The sequence below is a fragment of the Tripterygium wilfordii genome, chromosome 15 (genome assembly GCF_013401445.1).
Source record: "Tripterygium wilfordii isolate XIE 37 chromosome 15, ASM1340144v1, whole genome shotgun sequence".
NCBI lineage: Eukaryota > Viridiplantae > Streptophyta > Magnoliopsida > Celastrales > Celastraceae > Tripterygium > Tripterygium wilfordii.
In genome coordinates, this window is record NC_052246.1 from 11,918,681 (window position 1) to 11,942,568 (window position 23,888).

The 23,888-nt window shown below is 37.0% G+C and overlaps 3 protein-coding genes and 1 non-coding gene across 4 annotated transcripts; all 4 read right to left on the reverse strand.

Annotated features, from left to right (window-relative positions):
• Positions 1–2,174: 2,174 nt before the first annotated feature.
• Positions 2,175–9,619, reverse strand: LOC120016851 (pentatricopeptide repeat-containing protein At5g12100, mitochondrial). The gene is given in 9 exon segments (XM_038869796.1): positions 2,175–2,656; positions 3,327–3,420; positions 3,509–3,677; positions 4,487–4,597; positions 4,675–4,733; positions 5,565–5,648; positions 5,772–5,807; positions 6,574–6,700; positions 6,702–9,619. Coding segments are annotated over 2 exon segments (2,439 nt in total). The 5' UTR covers positions 9,105–9,619; the 3' UTR covers positions 2,175–2,656; positions 3,327–3,420; positions 3,509–3,677; positions 4,487–4,597; positions 4,675–4,733; positions 5,565–5,648; positions 5,772–5,807; positions 6,574–6,664.
• A 10-nt stretch (positions 9,620–9,629) lies between these two features.
• TRNAN-GUU lies at positions 9,630–9,703 on the reverse strand. The gene has a single exon. It is a non-coding gene; the product is annotated as a tRNA-Asn (tRNA).
• A 1,752-nt stretch (positions 9,704–11,455) lies between these two features.
• On the reverse strand, positions 11,456–14,528 carry LOC120016852 (exocyst complex component EXO70E2-like). Its single transcript, XM_038869797.1, has 2 exons — positions 14,260–14,528; positions 11,456–13,852 (listed from the first exon to the last, which is right to left on the reverse strand). The coding sequence occupies exon 2, from the start codon at positions 13,671–13,673 to the stop codon at positions 11,712–11,714; it is 1,962 nt and encodes a 653-aa protein (XP_038725725.1). The 5' UTR covers positions 13,674–13,852; positions 14,260–14,528; the 3' UTR covers positions 11,456–11,711.
• A 648-nt stretch (positions 14,529–15,176) lies between these two features.
• Positions 15,177–18,675, reverse strand: LOC120016507 (serine carboxypeptidase-like 25). The gene is made up of 8 exons (XM_038869317.1): positions 18,342–18,675; positions 17,307–17,510; positions 16,824–16,999; positions 16,465–16,755; positions 16,235–16,365; positions 16,065–16,160; positions 15,857–15,962; positions 15,177–15,604 (listed from the first exon to the last, which is right to left on the reverse strand). Exons 1-8 carry the CDS (start codon positions 18,601–18,603, stop codon positions 15,461–15,463), a joined length of 1,410 nt encoding a protein of 469 aa, XP_038725245.1. The 5' UTR covers positions 18,604–18,675; the 3' UTR covers positions 15,177–15,460.
• Positions 18,676–23,888: the final 5,213 nt, after the last annotated feature.

The following is a 23,888-nucleotide window of genomic DNA, read 5'->3' on the forward strand; positions in this document are numbered from 1 at the left end:
TGTACTTTATTTAGTTTTATAAATCTATTTATTTTCCCGCCGCCACGTTCATCAAATTAAGTTGGGATGATTAATTAATGCACTTCCCTTTTATTAAGAGAATTTCCAAGCCTACTTATATTTATTTAAATTTGTGTTGCTAAAAGAATTTAATATCAAATTCACAATATAATGATAATATAAATTTGACATTACATTAATTTTGTTTAAGTAATGAGGTGCTCTTTGGAGATTCGTTGTGGAAGAAATTCGAAATCGACTTATTGTTTTGATTAATGGACAATGTGATACGTACCGTTCTGCAAATAAAGTTGTCACTTTGTGGCTAACTTAACTACATGGAGAGACGTTCGGAAGATTTGGACGCGGGAATTACATGTGTGCGTTATGATGGATTTTGAAAGGGACAAGAGAGGGTTGAGAAAAAGTGTGGAAGAATAAAAGTTTTTCGTAAAAAAGAGCAATGTGAAATTCGATCAGTTCTTGGGAGTCATATTTCTGGAGATGTTGTTTTTAGGTTTGTAATTTCTTAGACTGTTAACGTGGCGTTAGGTGTATTGTTTTGTTCTTATGGAATGAATTTTTGGGTTTATACATTTTTCAAAATAAAATGTGTAGGAATAAGTTTGATGTTTAGCTTAGATTTTATATCCTTCATTAACATATCTAATTTATTTATGGACAATGCTAGAGACCCCCAAAATATCACCCCCAAAAGTCCCCCAAATCTATGTGATATTAAAATAACCATTGATTAAAAACATACATGTAGGGCCCACTTTACATCCAACACTCCATATTAAATGGAGATATTTTGGGGTCACTTTTTGAGGGTCTCAAACATTATTCTTTATTTATTATATCACATATTAAAAAAAATATTGAAATTAGTCAATTTTTTGTATGCATCAATAAAATCTAAGTGGTGCGTTGTCAAAATATTTACTTAACATGGAACAAATGTAGGCACGGGTGCATGTACACATGCTAACATACACAGCCACGTCATCCATGGTGAAAAATTATTGTGAATATTTTGTTTTCTGAATTCTTAATTTGTGATAGTAAGATCTTTATCTGTCATCACCTATAGACCTCTTGCATGAAAAATGTAATAGATCATTATATACACTCACTAATACAATATTTATTACAAAGGTGATAATGTGACATGGCATTTTTATTCTTGCACTAGCAAATAAAAAAAGGAAATATATATTATAGATTTGTTTTTGTATCCAATGTATTGTCCGTTTTGGTATTTTTACATGCATTCCTATCCTTTCCTTGTGATTTTTATTTTGGAAAATTATTCCGCTTCCCCCCACCTCAAACTCATAGTGTCTTTTAGTTGGTGAAAGTGAGTACCCAAGTGATCAACTACTCACTGTCCCAAACTAAAAGGATTATGACTTTGAATGGAGGATGCGAGAAAATTTATTGAAATCAATATTGTGAGAGGAGGGTATAAAAACACCTATAAAGGTATCCAAAGCGAACAATAACTTTAGATATATAACAACTGAATCCACATACATCATGCATGTGAGAGATAGAATGATTTGGACATTGAGTTTAAGAGAGAAAATTTTGCTTTGTACTTTGACTCAAAAGTCTTTTCACTTTATCTCAATTTGGAATTGATGACTTGGAGAAGTCTTTTATGAAAGAAATGCTGAAGAAAGACGGGGAGAGAAGAACCTTCTATTTAAGGATCCTGAATTGGATTCTACTTTGTTTCTGTGTTGGAGACCAAACACAATAAGTTATTCTCTTTGAGAAGGACAATTCAACTTACAAAAGTACAAAGACAAATATATTTTTTGTTGTCCAAAAAGCTGCACACAGTCACAGTCTACACTGTTTCCATAAAGTTGCTAAAGAGAGCAATTAAAAGATTATCCAAGTAAAATAGACTTTTCATTAAGAATCATGCATGCAGTCACCTGATCATGACATTATAATGCTTAATACATATATTTTATTGGGACAATAGGATGCTCTCTTATTGGGACCATAGAGTATAAAATATATAGTATTTCCGATGAATGTTTTCATATACTCGTGTAGTCGACCCTAAACTTTTGAGATTAAAAGCTCGATTGATGATGACAATGTCGGTCAATATCAGAGACTTGCTTACAAGTTTTACTAGCAAGATAAAATATAGCATGTCAAGTCAATCCCAGTTCCACAACAGGTTCTTTACTCTCAAATAAAACACCGTTCCTTTTGGTCATTGCCATGTACAAGATCAAGTTCGCATCAACCTCCTGTATGTAGGGCATTGTCAATCATGAAAAGGTCTAGCAAATCGATGAGAAAAGTAAAGATGGTTATGGTCCAGATGCAAGTGCGAACTTTTGCAGACCTAGAGTGAATTTCGGTAAGAAATCTCACAAGTAGTCAAGAAAATAAAACAAAATTTTGATCAAAGTACAGGAACGAAAAAGTTTTCCAGCTCCAGTTGTAATAATAATATACTGCAATGCCATCCCAATCAAAAGGTCCAAGCTTCATTCTAGTCCATGGTGTATAGGTGTAACATGACCTTCACTATTCCTACGGCAGTGGATAGCAGTCCTTCGAGCCCTCAATTACCTCGGTTATGACAACGTGGATGTCAAACACGGGAATGGCCTCAGAACATTACAGGCTGCAAAAGAGGGGGAAAAAAACTCTTGTTGGCTCTCAGAAATTGGGCGAAACTAAACCTTTTTTCATTCAACATGGAGATGAGTTAAACAGATGGTAAGAGTTAAGGTGGACGTTTTAACCAAGATGTTAGATCACCCAATGGCCGTTAATATTGTTCCACAGTGGCCAGTTTAGCGTAAATGAAAAACAAATACAAAAAAGCAAGTTTGTACAAACATATTCTAGCTTTCCAAGCACAAACTAGTGGGAGTTCCCTAACCGATGATCATGTACAAAAATCCAAGTCAAGCCTCTCACAAGCTTATATAATGGAAGCCAAACAATTCAGTGTTGCATTGCTCATGTACATTTAAAATCCTTTTTGGCACACATAACATTTAGGGTTGACAGGTCTCTAAACAATGACCATTGGCAGCTCCCTAACCAATGATCTATCTGGTTTAGTTGATATAAAACTTTTCATCAAGTAAAATAACTCCAACTCTTGCCTATACTATATGAAATTAAGCTTGCAAAAACTTGGGCCATCCAAAGAACATCAGTCAAAATGATACCACACTAACATTGAGAAGAAAGGAAAGAATCAAATCACACATGCCGTAGATAAAGTATTGTAATCAGAACAGAGTTCATTACACAAATTAGAGTGCATGTATTACAACTTTTACCTCATTGTATAGGAATGTTAGAAGAAATGCGAAGGTTCGAGTCTGCCCAACCACTTATAATGCTGTCACCTTTCCACAAGTCAGCACATAGTACCTGGTTCCAGCAAAGGGCATGCACCAAATTAAAAACTTGTTGAATCTAAGGGATCCACGAAACAGTTACATTGAAAATAATGCAGTACCTTGTCCTTGTGAGAGTTCATGACTGCGACAGGCCACTATAACAGAAAACACCACAGTTGAGTAAAACATTTCCAGATTTTACTAAATGAAACCATGATCTCGCTTATCACTTGCAAGCCGAAATCTAGGAAGTGTGAGATGAGAACTGAAACACTGGAGCAGAATTTCCTACAAAGAAACTAAAAAATATGAGAGAGAGAGAATCCATTACTTAGCTTATTTAGGAAACCTGGTTTACGGGGATTCATATTCTAAGGATGGGGTCTGACTTCTGAGGAACCAGCAGCAATTAATTAATGCAGAACCTTCAACTACAGAATCTAGACAGTTGACAGCTTTACCATAGAACTGCAGCAAGCAGAATGTTACTCGCAAATAAACTTTTACAATGTGGGGGAAATCACAACAAACTGAAGAATATGAATGGATAATTAAAAGCATCAATGCTAGCTGTTACTTTGATGTGTCACTGCAGCAAGTCACGATACATTTGGCAGTGCCAAAGGCAAAAAATTACAAGATAAATGATCTTCAACTTGCAAAGGAATCACAGTCGGAGGTAACACAAGTCTTCTATTCAGTTATTGTGCATCCTGTGTTTGGTTGTTTCGCTTTCATCTATGAAGTTTATAAGGGCATAAATCATACCTCAGAATGATTGACAACAAGTTTACATGTAATAATTGGAGCTATCATGAAAAACTTGTATTCTATTGAATTTTTATATTACATTGTTATTTATTTTCTCATTGATTTTTCATACGGATTCATGAGTTTCCAATGGGATTAATTGACACTTGATCACCTTTGAGTTAGATTCATGTGTATTCCATAGATCGATTAATTGTACAATCCCAGGAACTAGAACAAGCCTAAGTACACATAATAATAATAAAAGAAAAAAAGAGAGAGTTTAGCTCTACAATCAAATTCATCATTTATAAAAGAAATCAAGAACAGAAAGCGATAGATAAGACCATGTCTCCAGAAGCATTTGCTGCATCACTTTGTCCAGATGCCCTATGGCCACGCAAAATTTTTAAGGAATGAATCTTCATAGGATAATTTTGGGGCTCCCCTGTATTGAACTTTCAGACAAAAGGAAATGCATTGATTATTTAGGGTATCAAGTTCCACTTAGAAAGCAGTATAGATGCCCAATTACCTTCCAGAGTCATAGTGACCGATCTTTTGAAGCAGTGGCTACAGTAACTGCTTCAACATCTGCATTTACAAAGTACAAACATTGAATCGATGGCAACACATGAAATAGGCAACCATATCAAAACAGGAACACTCGGCTAACCTCAAAGAGACAACAATGAAAAAAGAAAGGACAACTTTAAAATAAGAAAACGAGAATGTATGAGATAGGAAAAGGAACAGGGAAAAAAAAACAAGTACACAAAAGGAATCACATAAGTGATAAGTCTAAAAAAGGAGAAAACAATTAAATATAGAAAATTGATAAGTACAAAGAAGTATAAGAGGAACAGAGAAGAATCAGCCATGCCAACTGGTACAGATCAGGCTAACAAATATAACTAAATTCTACTCTCAAAGAAAATTCTTCAGACAATGAAGCTAAAGACTATACCAAAACCTTGAAGAAGAAACCATGCTGAAAAGTCAAACAAATATCCTAATTGGTTCAAATCTAACAAAAACTCCTATCATTTCAAATAATTGAAATTGACAACTTGTATTGTCTAAAATATAGATGCTCCTTATTGTTGCTCACTTGCATTAAAAGAAATATGTAATATTAACAAGAAGGATGAGCACCAATACAAACACTCCATCAGATGAACACAAAGCTGTATGAGAATTGAAAGAAACCAATGTCTACGGTACCCAATGTGTGAACTTATGACTAAGCAGACATTCACAATTGATTTCATGAAACCACTTCGTACTTTATGTTTTGGCATAATACAATAAGGGGTTAAAAACAAGAACTATCACATGAATTTAGACTAGGAAAAATGAAAGAAATTGATATGTGAACTTTTAATCTGAACAAGACAAGCCAAGATGATTATGACAAATTTCTACCTTCCGGTGTTATGATACTAACAGCAGTAACAGCATCACTGACCTTCTAACACATGGCTACACAATCCAGCAGTTTTCCAGACCCTGAAAATAATTTCAATTTAAAGTTTCACATTAATCAAGTTCTAAACTTCTAATACATTAAAAGATATTACTTGAAGACAGGCTTCAAGGGAGCTGAAACAGATAAGCTTATAATGATTTTACCTCCCTAAACAGTCATATGTCCCTGTCAAAATGAACCTGTCAATTAAAACAAACTAAAATAGTTAACTATGATTCGCACGAACTATAGATATAACACAACACGAAGCATGTGCCACAGCCATTATCATGAATGCACATTGATTCAACCCTATGATAAGGTCTCTCCTAGTCTCCAAAATTTACAAGCTTAAAGATGCTACCGAACACCAGTAGAACGAAGAAGAGTTCAAAATAATTCTCATGGAGCTTAAAAGGCATTGATGGACCTTCATCACATTTCTCAGAAGAATCAAAACATCTAGAAACCATTGTTAAAAGTGTTCTCAAAGACCATAAAAACACAATTCCTTAAGGAAATGCACTCATTGCGGGAAAAAATAATATTTGGAGAAAACAAATATAGGTCTCAAGCGCAGCAACAAATAGATTCCTGTGAATGATATTACAGTGTTTTAAAAAAGAGGTGCTCAAACACTACTAAATATAGTCCTTAAATCTAATTAAAGAAAACTGTTGAGTAAGCAACATCCATTCTTACAAAGAATAAATGCTAAACTTTGCTAATAACTTACACAATTAACAGAAATGTTACATTAATACTACCTCCCAAAAAACTAGGAAAGTATAACAATCCCATCTTCTAAGAGGAGTAGAAGACTCATAAACAAATCGCACTCTATGATAACAAACTAATTCAATTTGAAGAGAAATATTGCCAATTACAGTGAGAGAGGGACAACTAGTCAAATATGCTATTTAAGAATCCCGCGTAGAAATTAAATATTCTTGCATCACAACAAACCTAACATAATTGTATCTGTAAATGCCATTTTCCAACCAAAGCACAATGTCATCTCTTTCTTTTAGTCTGGACCAATTGCTGTAGATCCTCCTCACATTTTGGCAGCCTTAGCTAAATCCTTATTTACCATTCAAATCATCCATTCCCTTGGCAGTCATTTCTAAGCAAACAATGTCAGCTTCTTGAAATTTCCCTTGCTGTCTAAGCCCAGCAGAAAGCTCATCACAAATGCAGACATTTGGGAGGAAACCGTTCTCAAACATTTCTCTATACCAAGCAAACGCTGCACCAAAATCTTTTAGCTCACAGTGTCCCTTAACCAGTATGTTATAAGTATCAGCTTTAGGAACCAATCCTTTACCCTTCATATCACTAACAACATTCCTTACCTCAGCCAACCTCCCTTCCTTAAACTGCCCCATGATCAAGCTGTTATAGGTCATCTTGTCAGGATGAATTCCCTGGTTGACCATCTCATTGTGCAAAGCAAATGCTTTTTGAACATCTCCATGCTCCACGTAACAGTGTATAAGAGCATTATATACAACTCTATCAGGAGCCAAACCCATCTTTAGCATTTCATCAAACAATCTCTCCACAACCGCCATTCCTTCCTTCCCACATCGACTAATTAGAGGATGATATGTGTTAAGAGTAGGCGTGATTCCTATTTCCTTCATCGTCTCATATAAATCAAGACATTTCTGGACAATTCCTGCATTAGAATAAGCTGAAATTAGGGAATTGTACGTGATTACATCAGGAATTAAACCCCTATTTTTTATTTGAAGAAACAAGTCTTCAGCTTCCGTTACCCTTCCCAATTTACAGAGCCCATGAATGAGTGCATTGTAAGTTACAAGTGTGGGATCTATTTCACTTCCCACCATCTCGTCCAAGAACCTAAATGCGTCTTTCAATCTACCCATCATGCAACAACCATCTATAAGCATATTATATATCTGTGCATTTGGCAAAATCCCTCTGCCCACCATATCCCTGAGGAGTATTTCAGCCTCAAGCACCTTACCATCCTTGGACAAAGAATGAATCAAAGAACCATAACTTACCACATTTGGCTTTACTCCACTATTTTCCATGCCTTCAAGAATCTGGAAACACTTATCAAAAAGGCACAGCCTTCCATAACCATCGATCAGGATGTTGTTCGTCTCCACATTCCGAACAACTCCCTTCTCTTCCATCTTCCTTGCCCAGTCCTCGGCCTCATCCATCTCTCTCATTTCACAAAACTTGCTGATCAAAGAATTGAAAGTAATGCCATTGGGCTTCAACCCACGAACTTCCATTGCTTCAATAGTTTCAATGGCTCTGCTCATAGTACCTCTTCGACAATACCCATTCACAATTGTGTTATAGATCACCTCATTTGGAACAAACCCATTTTCCATGAGTTGCTTCAAAACTTCCTCTGCCTTTTCAACCTTCCCTACCTTACACAAGGAATTGAGCAAAATGCTAGCTGTGTAATTATTAATCATAACTCCTTTCCTGACTGCTTCCTCATACAAGGCAATTGCACCTTCACTATCACCGCACCTCGAATGCCCATCAAAAAGGATACTGTAGGTAAAGCCATCAGGCATAAACCCACATGCTTCCATCTCATGCACTACACTTTTGGCTTCCCCCATCCTCCCCACCCGGCAAAGAGAAGCAAGCAAAGAATTTAAGGTAACGATATTTGGCTCCACATTCTCCTCCTTCATCCTTTCCCTCACCTTAAATGCCTCCTCAACATCCCCAACCTTACAATACCCATCAATGAGCGTATTATAAGTGACCCGGTTGGCAAGTACCTTCCTCTTACACATTTCCTCAAACTTCTTCCCTGCATCTCTCATATTCCTCTCTTTGCATAACCCACCAATCAGTACATTGTAAATAAATACATCCGGACTAAGTCCTCTCCTTTTCATGTCATCAACCAGTTCGTTGGCCCTTTTCAAGTCACCTAACTTGACAGCAGCCTGCACCGCTTTCCCATAGACAAAGCTGTGCGGCCTGAACCCGGATGCCACAATCTCCTCAAACAGATTAAGAGTTTTATCAAACTGCTTCGAACCCACCATTAATTCAAGAAACAACTTGATAGAAGGTAAAGAAGGGAGCATACCCTCATTTCTGATCAAGTCGTAGACTTGAGTTGCTTCGGAGAGCATCTTAGCCTCACAGCAAACGGAGAGGAGTATACTAGAGAAAGCTGGTTTCAAGGAGGGTACGGACAAAGAGAAAAGAGAAAAAAGATCAGAGGGTGAAGAAAAGACTGATTTTTTCTGAACGAGGGAGAGAAGTAGCCTATGTGCAGTGTCTGTGCGGTTCTGTTGGAGGAGAACTCGAAGCTTGCGAATTTGTTCATCGCGTTCTCGGTCCAGCAAGTTCGGGGATTTGTCGCCGACGTTTTCTGTCTGAAATTGGGATTGAGAGGAGCAACAAAAGGAGAAGAAGAGAGGAGGTTTGATACGGGGAGAGAGTGGGATTTTGTGAACAAAATTGATGTTCCTTGCCATTGGGATTGCAATACGCGACTGTGTCGTCTAGTCAAGAAAAACGTATCACTTCCAAACGCTGTGTTTTTGTCAAAAATAGGACGCTTTCTTCTCCACTCTAAAACCCTAGTTCCCTGACTGCTGTTAACCAAAAATCTCAGTAAATCCCTTATCTCTCCTCTCCGTGGAGAAACATTTGCTTTGGAATAGAGAGGAATGAACGTATCACTTACAAACGCTGTGTTTTTGTCAAAAATAGGACACTTTCTTCTTCACTCTAAAACCCTAGTTCCCTGACTGCTGTTAACCAAAAATCTCAGTAAATCCCTGATCTCTCCTCTCCGTGGAGAAGCATTTGCTTTGGAATCTAGAGAGGAGGAATGAATATGGAACGAAAAATAGGACGCTTTCTTCTTCACTCTAAAACCCTAATTCCCTGACCGCTGTTAACCAAAAATCTCAGTAAATCCCTGATCTCTCCTCTCCGTGGAGGAGGAATGAATATGGAAGGAGAAATTGATGCAAAAAAAATAAAATTATAAATTGCGCTAGAAGGAGGGCTTGAACCTCCGACCTTGTGGTTAACAGCCACACGCTCTAACCAACTGAGCTATTCCAGCAATTTTGGTCACACCGTTTTACAATATTATACTTATTTACAGTTTGTCTTTTATTTCCAAGACAGATATATGTAAGAAATTGAATATCAAACAGATCATTGAGCCCAAGTATCAGAATCGGCCCACTGCTTTCAGGCTCGGGTGTTGGTTACAACGGTTCAAATTTCTTGTGCAAAAAGTATGCTTCAAATATAATTAGCCCAAGAAGGCTGCATACAAGTCCAGCTCAAAATAAGAGCCGGGCCTTGCAGACTGGCCCAAGCACGCAACGGGACGAGTGATCGATCAATGATCATTCTAACCAGTGACCACCATTATAGTCTCTGTTTCTCTTGTGATCAAAAACCTCAAGATTATGCGATTGCTTCCTTACCATTCTACTACAATTACTTCCTTCCCAATTTAAATCCTGTTTTTAATTGATCATATATTTATTTTTCAGTGATTTATATTCTTGTTGCACCATAGTCTTTACTACAGATCCTTATGCTAACATGGAGACCAAGTCATGGAAACCTACACTGTTAAGACACCCATCACCCAGGGAACATGGAGATCAAGTCATAAAAACCTAGACTGTTACGACACCCATCACCCAGTGATTGAAGAGTCTTCTCTGTTGACATAAATTCTTGACCCTCAAGCTTTCTGACCCACTTGAGATTTCTCTTTAATTTCGCTGATGTGCATAGTTGGTAGATTCAACTCACTCATCCTAGCAATGGGTAGGCAGACTTTTCTGGTTTTTTTTGGCTCAAGTGGACTTTTGGATCAGATTCAATGTCTGCAAAAATCTCTGCAACTGCAGATGCGTATACCCATTTGGTAGGACCTCCAACAAATCAAGTTTCCAAATTGTAAAGTCCATATCGGTGGTCAAGTTCATTGAATTGTCCTATTTATGACATTTCAAATCCTGAAAGCAACAGCCTAACAGAAAAAAAATCTTTTGGATCATATCCCATTGACCCCGATAACACAAATGCATTCAATACCCAAACGCAACTTGCATATAGGTTACCGTAGGTGAATCTCGGACGATATTGTCAAATGTAGAACGATCCGCAAACAAGTAAAAACTAAGGTGGGCGGCGGACCTTCGTGGCTGGTCACCCGAAGTCAAGGGGAACAACTCAAGACTCCAACTAGAGAACCAATGACACAATGTGGGTGTTTGACAGTGCGTTCGCACTGCGTTCAGTTGCACCGCACCTCACAACATCACAGTTTTTTGTGACACGTCAAACAACTTTTGCTTTCCAACTTACCTCACACCACCACAGCTTTTTACCTCACAGCACCTCACCACACCTCACAGTACTCCCAAACGCTTACAATATATGTTGAATTATCCTACGTAATCAAATTACGTCAATTATTTTATTTTATATTAATGTACAATGCAATTATTTTATTTTATATTAATGTACAATGCAGACATTAAGTAATTTTATATTAATATTATTAGTCATCTAATATAACTGTAATTTAGATACGCCAAACGCACCTCACAGCACCGCACCATAGTTTTAAAAGTAATGCGCCAAACAGCTTTTTGCGTTCCAACTCACCTCACAGCACCACAGTTTTAAAACTCACAGCACCTCACAGTAGTTGACAGCACTCCCAAACATGACCAATGTTCCAATCATGGCAGCTCAATTTGATCCATGGCTTTTATCTTGTTCAATGGTCTATCTTTTGCATGATGTGATTTTTACGTTTAAAGAAACAAATTTGCAGGAAACCCTGGCCACAAACAATGCACAAATAATTTTCTGATCCCAACAATTTAGAATCATAAGAAAGGAGATGGTACAGAACTATAACAAAACTGAAAACTTTGTAATTAGTCTGCCTCTTACAAACAATGAGACATCTTAGCAGTTGTGGTTTTTGGCAAATACAACCAACTGCTTATCAATCAAGTAAAAAACTGATAAAGAGCTAAGTGGGACATAGCAGCCTTAACTCTGCTAAAAATTAATACATATTGCCTATAATGCAATCACCTCCTGTAGGAATTATGCAATGATTTTGGTGATCCTTCAAAGAGATCCCACAGATAGTTTTCTAAATCATCAGCACTGTACTTAAAGAGCTTGTCACTTACATGATTTTTATGTCTTCCCAAGAATGTCCTATAGGCCTGAATCACATTAAGAGATGTCGAAATTCGTAAATCATCTCGTAGCTGAGGATAAGGGATAAGCCAGGCAGTCTGCGTCTTGTAAACCTCTTCAAAAGCCAGATAGAAGCTTCGGAACCTCTCTTTTAGGGGAGTTTTTGAGATGGAATCTGCACTGGAGTTCCCCTCATCCTTTAGTAAAGCTAGGATTGAACTCCAAGTAGCTCTCTCATAGTTCATTTCATGCTGTTGGAATTTCCAGTTGTGCTTTCGAATCCATTCATCTCCAAATACATGCCTTAGTTCAGAACTCTTTACCTTCTGAGTCATGTAATATATGTTATTCATCAAGAAGATCTGAACCAGAGAAGGGTCCTTATATAACTTGGCCTTTTCTTCAAGGTTGCATTCTAGAATTGAAGCAAAAGACCGGAAGAGGAAAGCCATTGGGGAAATATCAGGCGACGTTTCTCCTCTTGTATGCCCTTCTTCCTTAGCTGGACTCGTTTCAGGCGACAAAGTAATGTGATGCTCTCCCTCACAGTCATCAAGGAGAAAATTGAGGGTTTCACTGTAGTCAGTAAGAATATTGATATAATTCATCACATATTTTGTCAAAGGGTGGATTCCACCTCCAGCAAAAGGGTTTGTAGATGTGCTTGACGCAATGGCATTCTCAAATGCAAGGCATGCTGCCCTCACAGAATCACCCAATCTCTTTATAACCTCATAATACTCGTTTCTAACACAAGAACCAGCCTCGTCTGAGTATAAAGCATCTATATCAGGGAGAAGACTCGTTAGAAGCTCATACATATTAAGAATGGGAAACAACTTTTCTGGTTTGTGAGGGCCAATTGATACTGCTTCCCCAAAATTCAGTAACTGTAAGATTGAAGCCTTCGATGCCTCCACGAAACAATTTAAACCAACAGATCCGAGGTCCCCGAAAATCTGTTCACTGAGCCATCTCTCTCTGGAAAGATATAGCCGCACAAAGAACTTCATAGCCCGAATCCACCGCTTGATCTTGGAGTTCAAGGCTCCCCATTCCATCCTCAGCACATCCTCAATGCTCAGCTTCTCCATTTCAAGAATGAAGAGATATTCATCAAAGGCATCCTTTCGAACACTAATATACGACTGGGAGCATTCGCATATATAATTCGATTGGAACATTGAATTTGCTATGCATCTGAGGTCATAAATCACATCAGGATTAACCAAATCTATTATACGTTCCTCTGACGTCCTACTCGCACCATCCCTTTGAATTGGTGCTTCAAATGAATCATCGCAAAATGAGTTTATTGAGCAGAAATCTGCAGCATCCTCTTCACTTGAACGGAAAGACAAATGTTCAGGCTCAAGGGGTTGCCTATGCTCAACAAGAATGTGCCTGAACTCTTCCTCAAGCCTTGCCATGGCTATTTGAAGAACATTGTAGGCCCTTCGCAGATGCTCATTCTCATCGTCACCTTTATCCACACACAACCTATCCAATCTTTCAGTCAACTTTCGGGCTTCATTTACGACATTTAGATACTCGAGGCCTTCAGTTGAGCCCCCCTCCCATATCATAGACTCATCTACCTCCCGACTCATAATCTTCTCCTGTACAGCATTTAGCTGTAATTCAATCTCACTAATTTCTTCCCCCTCGTTTTCATTGACTATGGTCATGGTGGATAGTTGGTTGCCAAGATCTGCCAAAACTTTCTTCTCATTATTTGTCAGGTTCTTTTTAGACCCCAGAGCCCTCACTATATGTTTTGCGGCAGCAATCAAATTCTCTTCACCTTCTAAACCAGGAATCATGTAGTCGTTATCTTCCATAGCCATACAGTAACCAATCTAAAATGAACACTGAACCTCAAACAGACACCCAATCCAAATTCCTCAACACCTGAACTTTATTGGCTTCAACTGCACAAATTATACTTTGGATTCCCAAAAGGGGGCAGAGTACTAAAGATCACTCTTTTGTATGCAATGAAAGGGCCAGCAGGCAGCAGCATAAACTACAAAAACCCAGATAAAGTAAGCCTCCACGGCACAATACTAATCATGAAGGGATGCAGAAACTCAAGCAGGTATGTCTCCAGAAAAGGAAAGGAAGACTAATATAACTATTGCTGAATATCAGAAACTAAATCAAGATTGCAACATGACAACACTGATCTCAATCTTTACGGCCAACAATCCCAAAAATGTCACCAAAAAAAAGACCCTGAATCTCCAAATCAGTACAATAACAACTACAAAACGTGTTTTACCACAAATGGGTTCTCAAGATTTGCTAGTCAAAAGAAACAGAAGAAGCAATGGAGACGAGAAACAACAAAGAGAAAGCTTAATCATCAACTACAAGAACTTCAAGCAAGATCTGCCAGATTAGGCAATAAATGAAGTAAAGAAAAAAACTCACGGATAGATTGAGCTCACTAAAGTCAAGATAAGATAAACTTCCGTAGGTAGGAGAGAGAACAAACTGGCCTTCTCTTTCGGAGCTTCTGAGGTGGTGAAAACTTTCTTTGAGTTTGCAGCTTTTGGTTACAATTTCTATGGCAGATATCTCTCTCTCTCTGCCTTTGGATTTTAAAGTCTTTTATTGGGTACTATTCTTTTCCTTGCGAAGTTTTGTGAGAAGTTTGACCTTATGGTCGTCTACGCGGAACAAGAAAAGCAAAAGGCAAGTCATGCAAATTCCTAGAAAAGATCATCACTTATCACAAAATTTCCACTTTCTTTTAACTATATAGATATATATATATATATATATATATATAATTACTTCTTCAACATTTCTTCTTTGATATAGCAAAAAACCATTCATTTCAAGCAAAAAAGTTTGGTTAATTTTTGTCATTGTCTTGCTCAATCAAGATTGTCAAGTTGGCAAAAATGAGCATTAATTATAAACTTTGACAGTTTTACCTATTGTTCTGCATAGGCATTCTGTGTTCTGTAGAAAAGATGAGGAAACACGATGGAGCTTTGGCTTTGGTCATTGACACAAGCTTGACCTAGTCCAGTACTAGTAGTACTTACAAGTTGCAACTCAATACCCATGAAGAGTTGATGCCTGCACTATTATTTATTGAAGTTTTCAACTGTCCATGACAGTGAGTCCTTTGCAAATTTTGGACAAATATTAATTAGTTATTGGACCACTAATACCTCAGCAGTTTTTGTTTTTACTTAAACGGGAAGAGGGATTCGAACCCTCATCATCATGATGACACCATATTTACCACTCCAATTAATGATTCGGATGTAATAACTAAGTAGTTTCAGAATATGAAAAAACACCAATATTAATGGGCCTAAAAAAGCTAAGAAAGAAGCCCAACACATGACTTTTCAATTAGTCTCCCAACAGAGATGGGATTCAAAGAAACATATACATATACAATCAGAGACCATCTTCATTTCACTTGCTTCTGTATCCAATAGACATTTTCAAGACTTTTAATTCTTTCCTCATTCTGTCTCTACTACTTTTCAAATGATTTGAGGTTTTCCTCTTCAACAATGGTGATCAATGCAATTAATAAATAAATAAAAAAGTAAAAACAGGTCATTAATTTGAAGAGAAATCTAAAGTTTCTTTTTTGGTTTTTTTTTTTTTATGACTTGGGAAGAGGCTCTCCTTTTAGAAATGATTTGAATAGCTGAAATGCTGCTCTGGGCTTGAACAATGGCACTTCATGACCTGCCCCTCTCACTGTTGCAAATGTTAGCCCTTCATACACCTCTGTCCACCCTCCCACCTTCACAAATATATCAATTAAACCTCATTATTGGATAGCTACTACTTTGAACTTTCAAGTGCAAAAAAATAATAATTCCAACAAAAAGACAGGGTTTTGGAGATTCAAATTATGACAAAATTTGTGGGGGCAGGTTGTTTTAGTCCTTTGACTAAATATGAAATCCAACACCACAACAGAAAACCTCAATTATTATTCTTGAAAGATATTTAAGCAAAGAAAACTGGGGTTAATTTAGTAATTATCACTGACCTGCTTCTTGACATACCATGGATACCATGGAACTTTGGTAGCCAATTTGAGTTCTGCAAGAGAATATCTAGTGGCTGTAACTGGCACCACTGAATCAACATCACCACTGCATTCATTTTAAAAAGAAGAAAGTGAGTTACATATATATATATATATGTATGTATATATGAAACAATGGACAAGAAAATATAAAATGTATGTTCTTAACCTGAAAACCCAAACTCTCAATCCACCAGCAATCATTTCTCTATAAATAGGAAGAATCGAAAACTCTGTGTCATTCCAATTTCGATTCAAGACCTCACTGCAATTACAGCATCAATTCATTATAAACAGGTTCAGTATGTATATATGTATGTACAGATATCTTCAACTCACTTGCAGGCAGTCCATTTATAAGGAATTCTGGTAGTGTTGGCATGAAGTGCTTTCTGTACATCTAGTCTATTGTAATACACCTCTGCATATTTCTCTGTACAAGGATCATATCCATACATCTGCCGGAACATCTGATAATCGATTGATCGACCACGATTAAACCACATTGAAATCTTGTAATTGGGTGTACTAATAAACACAAAATGTTTTGACCAATTAAACACACATACTGTATGGGGTCTGTGAGGCAATCGCATAGCGTGGCGAGTCCTACTAGAAGCGGTGCTTCCATCAGAGTTGTTGCAGGGAGGTGCATAAATGTTGTACTGATCAATGTTTCCAAATTCTTTGTCCATGGCATAAGAATACATTGACTCACACTCATCTGAGTTCTTCTGTCTTCGGAAATCGCAGGTGTTCATGAGGTGCCGATACGTTCTATCCGAGATCATGGCATGACTCCACCAGTATGTGACTGTTCCAAGGTTGTCATAGTAGTTGTCTGTCACTGCATTGCCTACCTGCACTTCATTGAATTATTTACTGCATCTGCAACGAACACTTATTAAGTGAAAGGATTATATATTACCATAATTCCTTTGAGATTTATGGGGTGCTTGGAGATCCTGTTGTGCTTCATTATCTCTCTAGCAAGTTGAGGAACATAGTGCCCTGCATAGCTCTCTCCGGTCAGGTAAACTTCGCGGTGCTTATAGCGCGGAAATCGACCCATCCATTGAACCAGGAATTCCAATGAGTCTTCAGCTGATCAAACACATATAGTTCCAATTCACAGATCAAAATTAACACTTCAATGAAACTGAAATACATCTAATGGGGCACAACATAATGTATAAGCTTTTTGCCAACTTAAAGTCTAGTCAAAATCTTTTTTCACAACAAATTAATCATGAAAGCTAGGACCCTTAAGGATCATCATGACAATGCACATAGATAGTATAGTGCTATATATAGTCCTTCAAGTTATGGCCTACCAATGTAACATTTCTATCAAATAAGGCAATGGTTACTAATCATGATGCCCAATTGGGAATGTTAGCTAGGGACCTACCAGTCCGGCGATCACCGGTGTCAAGCAAATCCGATGACCGGTTACTGTAAGAGAAGCCAACGCCAGCCGGAGTCTCCAGGAAAAGGAGGTTGGCCACAGTGTTCCATGGAAACTTGTTAAGGTATAAGCCTGAGGAAGTCTTGTTTATTCTAAATGGGCCTATTTCTTCAGATGCTCCATATGCCACAGAAGAACAACCTGGGCCTAAAAAAAACCCCCAAAAACAATCAATTAAATATATAAATTAAACCAACAAAAAAAAAACCTTAAATTAATAATAATGGCTTTATTGGACTTAATTAGGCAAATTGGGATTGGGGATGCAGCAGGACTCTGACTTGTATTGAATCTATTGATGGTGGTACCAACAGAAGCTGACAGAGGTTGCTAAAAGGGAACTGTAATTTCTGTGGAATCATAAATGTGACCACTTTTGGATCTGGGTTGCTCTCAAGCATTTAACGTTCTGATCACTCCATGCATTATCACAGTATTACTATTCACTACTACTAGAGTCTAGAGAGAGAGAGAGAGAAAGAGATGGTGTTGTTGTAAACTGTAATTATCTATGAGTCTCCTCAAGTCCTTAATTGTCTTTCACTTGCTTTGTTTTTTTGTTTTATATAAGCGCTATATGTATAGTATAGCCCCAGCCTGCAGAGCATTGGCTCCTACTATTCATTAGTAGTTAGGTCATCATTCTGGGGCCACAACTACATATACATACACATGCATATGTATCTATAGATTGTTCTTGAACCACAAATTGAGAGTAAAAAAAGGGACTTTACTCACATGGTGATGAAGAAGACCAAAAGAAATGGATAGCACTAGAAGAGCAATTGAACCCACCACCAAAAATACATGATCATTGGTAGCAATAAATATTAACACAGAATAATAACCAATAAAACAGTAACACAGACAAACTTTTTTAAAAAAAAAAAACTCACAAAATCAACACTCAAATAGTCAAATGACAAACACTACAGGAATGTATAGAGAGAAGGGTTTTGGGGGGGTTTAATTATTTACCTCCATTGAGCCAGACAACCAAAGGCTTTGACAAAGGTTCTTGGGGTGCCTCAGTGAGCCAGTAAAAGAGAGCTCTACCAGCAACTTTGTTAACAGTAACATAGCCAGAGAATTGTTGGAAGGAGACCTTAGGCTGACCAGGAAGTGCATTTATATGGTCATGAGCTTCCTCTTCATTCATAACACCATCAACAACACTCACCACAAGGAAAGCAAATACCATGGAAGAGGCCAAGATCTGTGTTTTGGCCATAATGGCCATGGTGTGTGTTTTTGTGTGAGTGAGAGAGAGTGTGAAGGAGGAGAAAAAAATTGAAATGGGTCTTCTTTGTGATGTGATGGAGAGTAATAAGGGAAGTTATGATATTCAGGATTGGAATAAATAGGGGGGGGGGGGGGGAAGAGGTTTGACACTATATTAATTTTTGGGGGGCAACCCAATTGAGAGTAAAAAGACAATTTTGCCCCCATTGATTTTTATTTTGTCTTGGTGGGGATGGGTATTGAGTGTGCATAATAAAGGGTAAGGAGGGTACTCAAATATCATAATTAATTTTGCTTTTGAATTTTTTTTTTAACAAAATTGTTGGCTTAATAAGAAGGCAAAGGAAGGGAGGATCACATGGTTTTCACAAGCCCATGAAACAGTCCCTTTAATCCTCCATTAATTCCTCTTGTATTCATATATGAGGACCTTTGACCATCTTTTTCATTCATTTTGGCATTATCCATTCTTGATATGACTGCCTTTCACTTCCTTGTATGTGTGTGTGTCTATATATATATATATAATGAGATATGATAGAAACTGGTATTATTATTAGGTCTCTTAATTTGTTAGGATAAGCGAGCTGTAATTACTACATGTTGCATGTCTTTATTAAATGTCATAAGCGGTTGAATATTACATAATTTAATGTGAAGTGTATAGACTTTTGGAGGCTAATTTTGATGCTAGTAGTTAGTCTTATTCCCAAAGAAAGCCCCCCAAAAAAACTTTTATAACAAAAGGGGCCTCGAAAGCTTCTTCACTTTATCCACATTTTGCTGAATTTGAGGTCATCAAGATTCTCATACTAAACTCTAATTTGATGTCTGTGATAGCCATTGTAATGAATTTTATTACAAAGGCCCTCATTTGAAATTCGACTCACATTTACGTCCTCCGACATTACCTAACATTTGAGGGATATGGGTCAGTCCAAGTATTCATAAATTTACATAGATTATTTATTACCTTGTAAAAAGAAAACAAGAACATAATTCTTGTAATTTCACTTAATGTTTTTTTTTTACATATTGTTTGTTGACTGTAGATACTCGAATCTACAATCGTTGAATGGTCAATGTAATTTATATGGAGGCCTTCTACAGTGGAGTCCTGAGAAACAAAGCAAGGTTGAGATCAAAGAACTTGGGCACCGGTGGGGTACCTGCCAAAGAACCTCCGACGCTCAGGTCAGTCAATTGGAATCATGTTGGTCAAAGCAAAGATATAAGAATCGTAAAGTGCAAATGCTGGTATGAGAATGGTGGATGCAAGATGCAAGGTAGTTGTGAATGAGCTGAAGGTTGAAGAAGGCGAAAGAGGTATGGGTCTCAGTCTCTAAGATTGCGTATCCCCGCTCTTGAGGAGGAGGGAGACCTTTTATAGTGGAGTGACTAGCCGACCAAGGCTAACATACTGGATACTGTAGTCCGGTTTGCAGGCAGATATGGGGAGGTGGTGTCGAGTGTCAGGACACGTGGCCTATTTTGGATGGCTGAGGTCGGGGTTATACAGTGATCAGACGGCTCAGTGTCAGGAGGTGGTTGCAGATTGTCTGATACGGCGCACTAGGCTATCTGATTTGTCGGGGCTAGGTTCGACAACGATCTCAGACGACTGTTACCTCAGGACGGCGGAGGCAGGATAGGAGATAGTGGTTTAGGTGTACGATCAATATAGTACGGGGTATATGCATGCACAGATATGTGAATATGATGTAGGACATGTACCTGAGGTGTGCATGGTCTCCGTCTCTTGATGATCAGTTACGTTAAACATCTCCGGCTCGGGCGCTACTTCATAGGCCGCCGAAGGCGCTAGATGTAGATGGGTTTGTGCCTCCTTCATGTCATGTCACATCTATTAAATGGTTAAGCATAAATTTGATGTTGACCATTCTTTAATATGTTGACCGTCTAGTATTGCGTTGACCGTCATATAATGATTTTTGGCTACTACATTGACCTTCTCCAAATTGGCTAGGGTTGATCATAATTTTAAAAAAAAGGGTAGTGAAGCTTGTTCTCTTGCCATATATATTCTCTTAACGTGCACGCGAGAAAAGCATCATAAATGTCCATAAATGGCATGATGTGTGGGGATTTGATGATGATGGTCATCATGGTACATTTGGACTTGTATTGTATATTTGTATACACATACATACATACAAATATATATGTGTCTGTGTTATGTGAGTCAGTGTGTGTGTATGCACCTTGAGGATGTCATGTCACGAGCTCCTCCCACCCACTATTTGTTTCTTTTGCAATTAAAACCATTAACACCACGTACTTTTCATTTTTATCATTCTTTCATTTTATTTGTCACCTTTGCACTTACTTCGATCCTATTTTCTTTTTTATTACCTTGTATTATATATATGTATGTATGTATGTATGTGTGTGTGTATATATATATATATTATTGTGAAGTTGAATTGTAGTTACTCGGTCGTTGTTGTTGGACTAAAAAATGATGAATTTTGACTGTTTGTACATATTATTTAATTTGTGGTAATCTGATTAGTTGCTTTCGAAGATTCGATTCCTGGATTTTCCAACTTTGTGTTGTGTTCAGATTCTTTCATATAAAAAATCAAATTAACCCATTCTCTAAGGTCGGTCCAAAAATAACCCATATTCCTTCCTTAGGTCATCTTTCTCTCTCAAGACCAGTAAAAAAAATCATAATCATAATCATAATCTCTTTTCCAATAATAATGCATGAGGTTTTGTCTCGACGTGTAAAATTAGCAAGAGTATTCATTTCTTCCTTGTGTTTTTTTGTATATATATATATGTATATATATGTACAGCTATATATATATATATGTGGTACAGATGTAGGGTAGAGTAGCTGTTGAAGAAGAGACGTAATTATGGTATTTATGAGACCAGAAGATACAATACAAAATAATACATACTAGAAAGGTAAAATCAAAGCAGAGAGTAGTTGGAACCTGAAATTCTGATAATTAATATTATTTTTCTGGCTGCAAGCAGAAACCTTGAAGTACTCAAGCAGATTAAGTGTACTGCAGTTTCTTCAGTTTTAATAAATAGTCTATTTATCAGTATTCACATAATTTTTTAAATTTAATAAACAGATCGATCAAGCACCTGTGATAATTATTTAGTTTATTTTTTAGTATCCACATAATTTTTTAAATTTGATAAACAGATTGATTGAACATCTGTGATGATCGTTTAGTATATTTATTAGTGTCTACATAATTTTTTGAATTTGATAAACAAATCAATCCAACATCTGTGATGACCACTGCTCATCTTGTACTCACACTTAGTATTTGACTATGGAAAAACAATTTTATTTTTTATTTTTGAGGGGAAATTATTTTTATTTTTACTTTCTCCTATTATTATTATTATTTATTTTATATTGGTAATAATATCTCTTGCTTCTTACAAACGTTTAGTCACTCAAAAAAGTGATCGTATCTCCATCTCTGTTCAAAACAGTCAGATTAGCTAGCTCACGATGAGACCAGAGAGGGGCCCACAATGTGTGTTTGGGCCTACTAAGCACACGTATTATTGACGTGTCGTTGAATCACTGTCCAACCAGAGATTTGCTAAAACGTGCTCTCATTGGTCAAGGCCACCGTACGGCTACATCACCCACACGTCAGTGTTTGAAAACATTGCCATGGCCGACTTCAAAACTTTGGCATATTAAAAGTTAAAATTAAAAAAAAAAAAAAAAAACTTTGACTTTTTTTGAAAAAATTTCATGGTTTAGATTGTATTTTGAGGCTCTAAGACACTCGAGTGACCACATAAATGAATTACAAAATAATTAAAAAGAAAAATACAAACAATGGCTATCGATCAAACACTCTCTAATGATATCGTATTACACCCAACATCGACATCTTGTTAATTTTAGAGATTAGAGTTTTAATTTAGTGGAACCCATAAAAGTCTCAAGTGATGGTATACACATATACAAACAAGCTTAAATTTTGGTCTCGACATGATCAATTGATGGTAACATAATCACTTGAAAACAAAATTAATTAAACAACTACCAATAATGCAACTACTAAATCCAAGATCAATTATTCATCACGAATTTAAATGAAATATTACATTGTTGTCCACAATAACCAAAAGTCAACAAAAAAATCTAGTAAGCTAGTTTAGTTGATTTATTACATGACAATTGATTCGGGTATTCGGGTGGGTGGTAGATAATGTGAAAGTGTAGTCGGTCGTATGCAACAAACTTAATAAAGAAAACTTAATCAAATAGAGTCATTTCAGTGACAACCAATCATAATCATATCAATATTAATATTAATTAATCACAAATCAATAATAATACCCATTCGTGCACCCACACGTGCATGCACTACTATTTACTAATAACTACTTGCTATTGATGATTGAGATATATTTGTCTATTATTCTTACAATCAATAATAGTTTTTTGTTTTCAACTTTGATTGGACTGAAAAATGAAGAGTAGAATAGAGTAGAGTTAGTTGATGGAGAGAGAGTTATGGGAGGTGGAGTCAAGATAAGGGGATTACCTTGACTCACCTTTATTTGGATAGAAAGTAGAGTTAAAGAGAATTAAGAAATGTGAGTTACAAAAATACCTCTATTAAAAATGAAATGAGTGAAAAACTTGTATGAATGATTTTGGAAATAATAAACAAACTTTTCTCTTATCTCACAAACCCCCCAGATTGAGGGATCACAAAATGTAGAGTTAGAGAGTTAAGTTAGGGGGAACTGCCCCCTACTTTCACCCCACTTAATTATCTCTCCTACAATCTAAGCGAGGTAGAGTCGCTTTTTCCTCCCACAATCCAAGACAGTCCTTAGTTTGTTGGTGTTATGTTGAATAAGAACTATGGGAAGATCATGGTTTCCCGCCCATACGTCCGTTTGGGTTATGGTTTTGCTTCAAGAACGATGTATAATCGGAGATTCTTTACCACGTTCTTAGTTCTGAACTCCAAGATAAAGTATGAATAGTCATGATTCGGTGGAGTTGGAGTTGGATTTAGATCTAGATCTTGATCTACTTCCAGATTTGTTTGGAGGAGTTCTCAAAAGATCAAATATGTTTTGTTCATGTTATTTTCTTTTTCATATTTGTTTGTTCAAGCCAGCGAATCCAATGTGACATGATATCGTTCGGTTTCTTACGATATCCGGTGGAATATGGTGTCGTTCAGGGGGTCTAGTGAAGATTGATTTTGTATTTGTATTGTTCTTTTTTAGTCCTATTGGTTGTAATCAATATTT

Bases quoted from the DNA above. Each gene is read 5' to 3' on its own strand.
- LOC120016507 (XM_038869317.1), bottom strand. From the start codon at position 18,603: ATGGCCATTATGGCCAAAACACAGATCTTGGCCTCTTCCATGGTATTT. The intron at 17,511-18,341 runs GTAAATAATTAA...GGTTTTTTTTAG, and splicing joins GGTTGTCTGGCTCAATGGAG to GCCCAGGTTGTTCTTCTGTG. The intron at 15,605-15,856 runs GTCAGTGATAAT...ATATTTGTGAAG, and splicing joins CATGGTATGTCAAGAAGCAG to GTGGGAGGGTGGACAGAGGT.
- LOC120016852 (XM_038869797.1), bottom strand. From the start codon at position 13,673: ATGGCTATGGAAGATAACGACTACATGATTCCTGGTTTAGAAGGTGAA.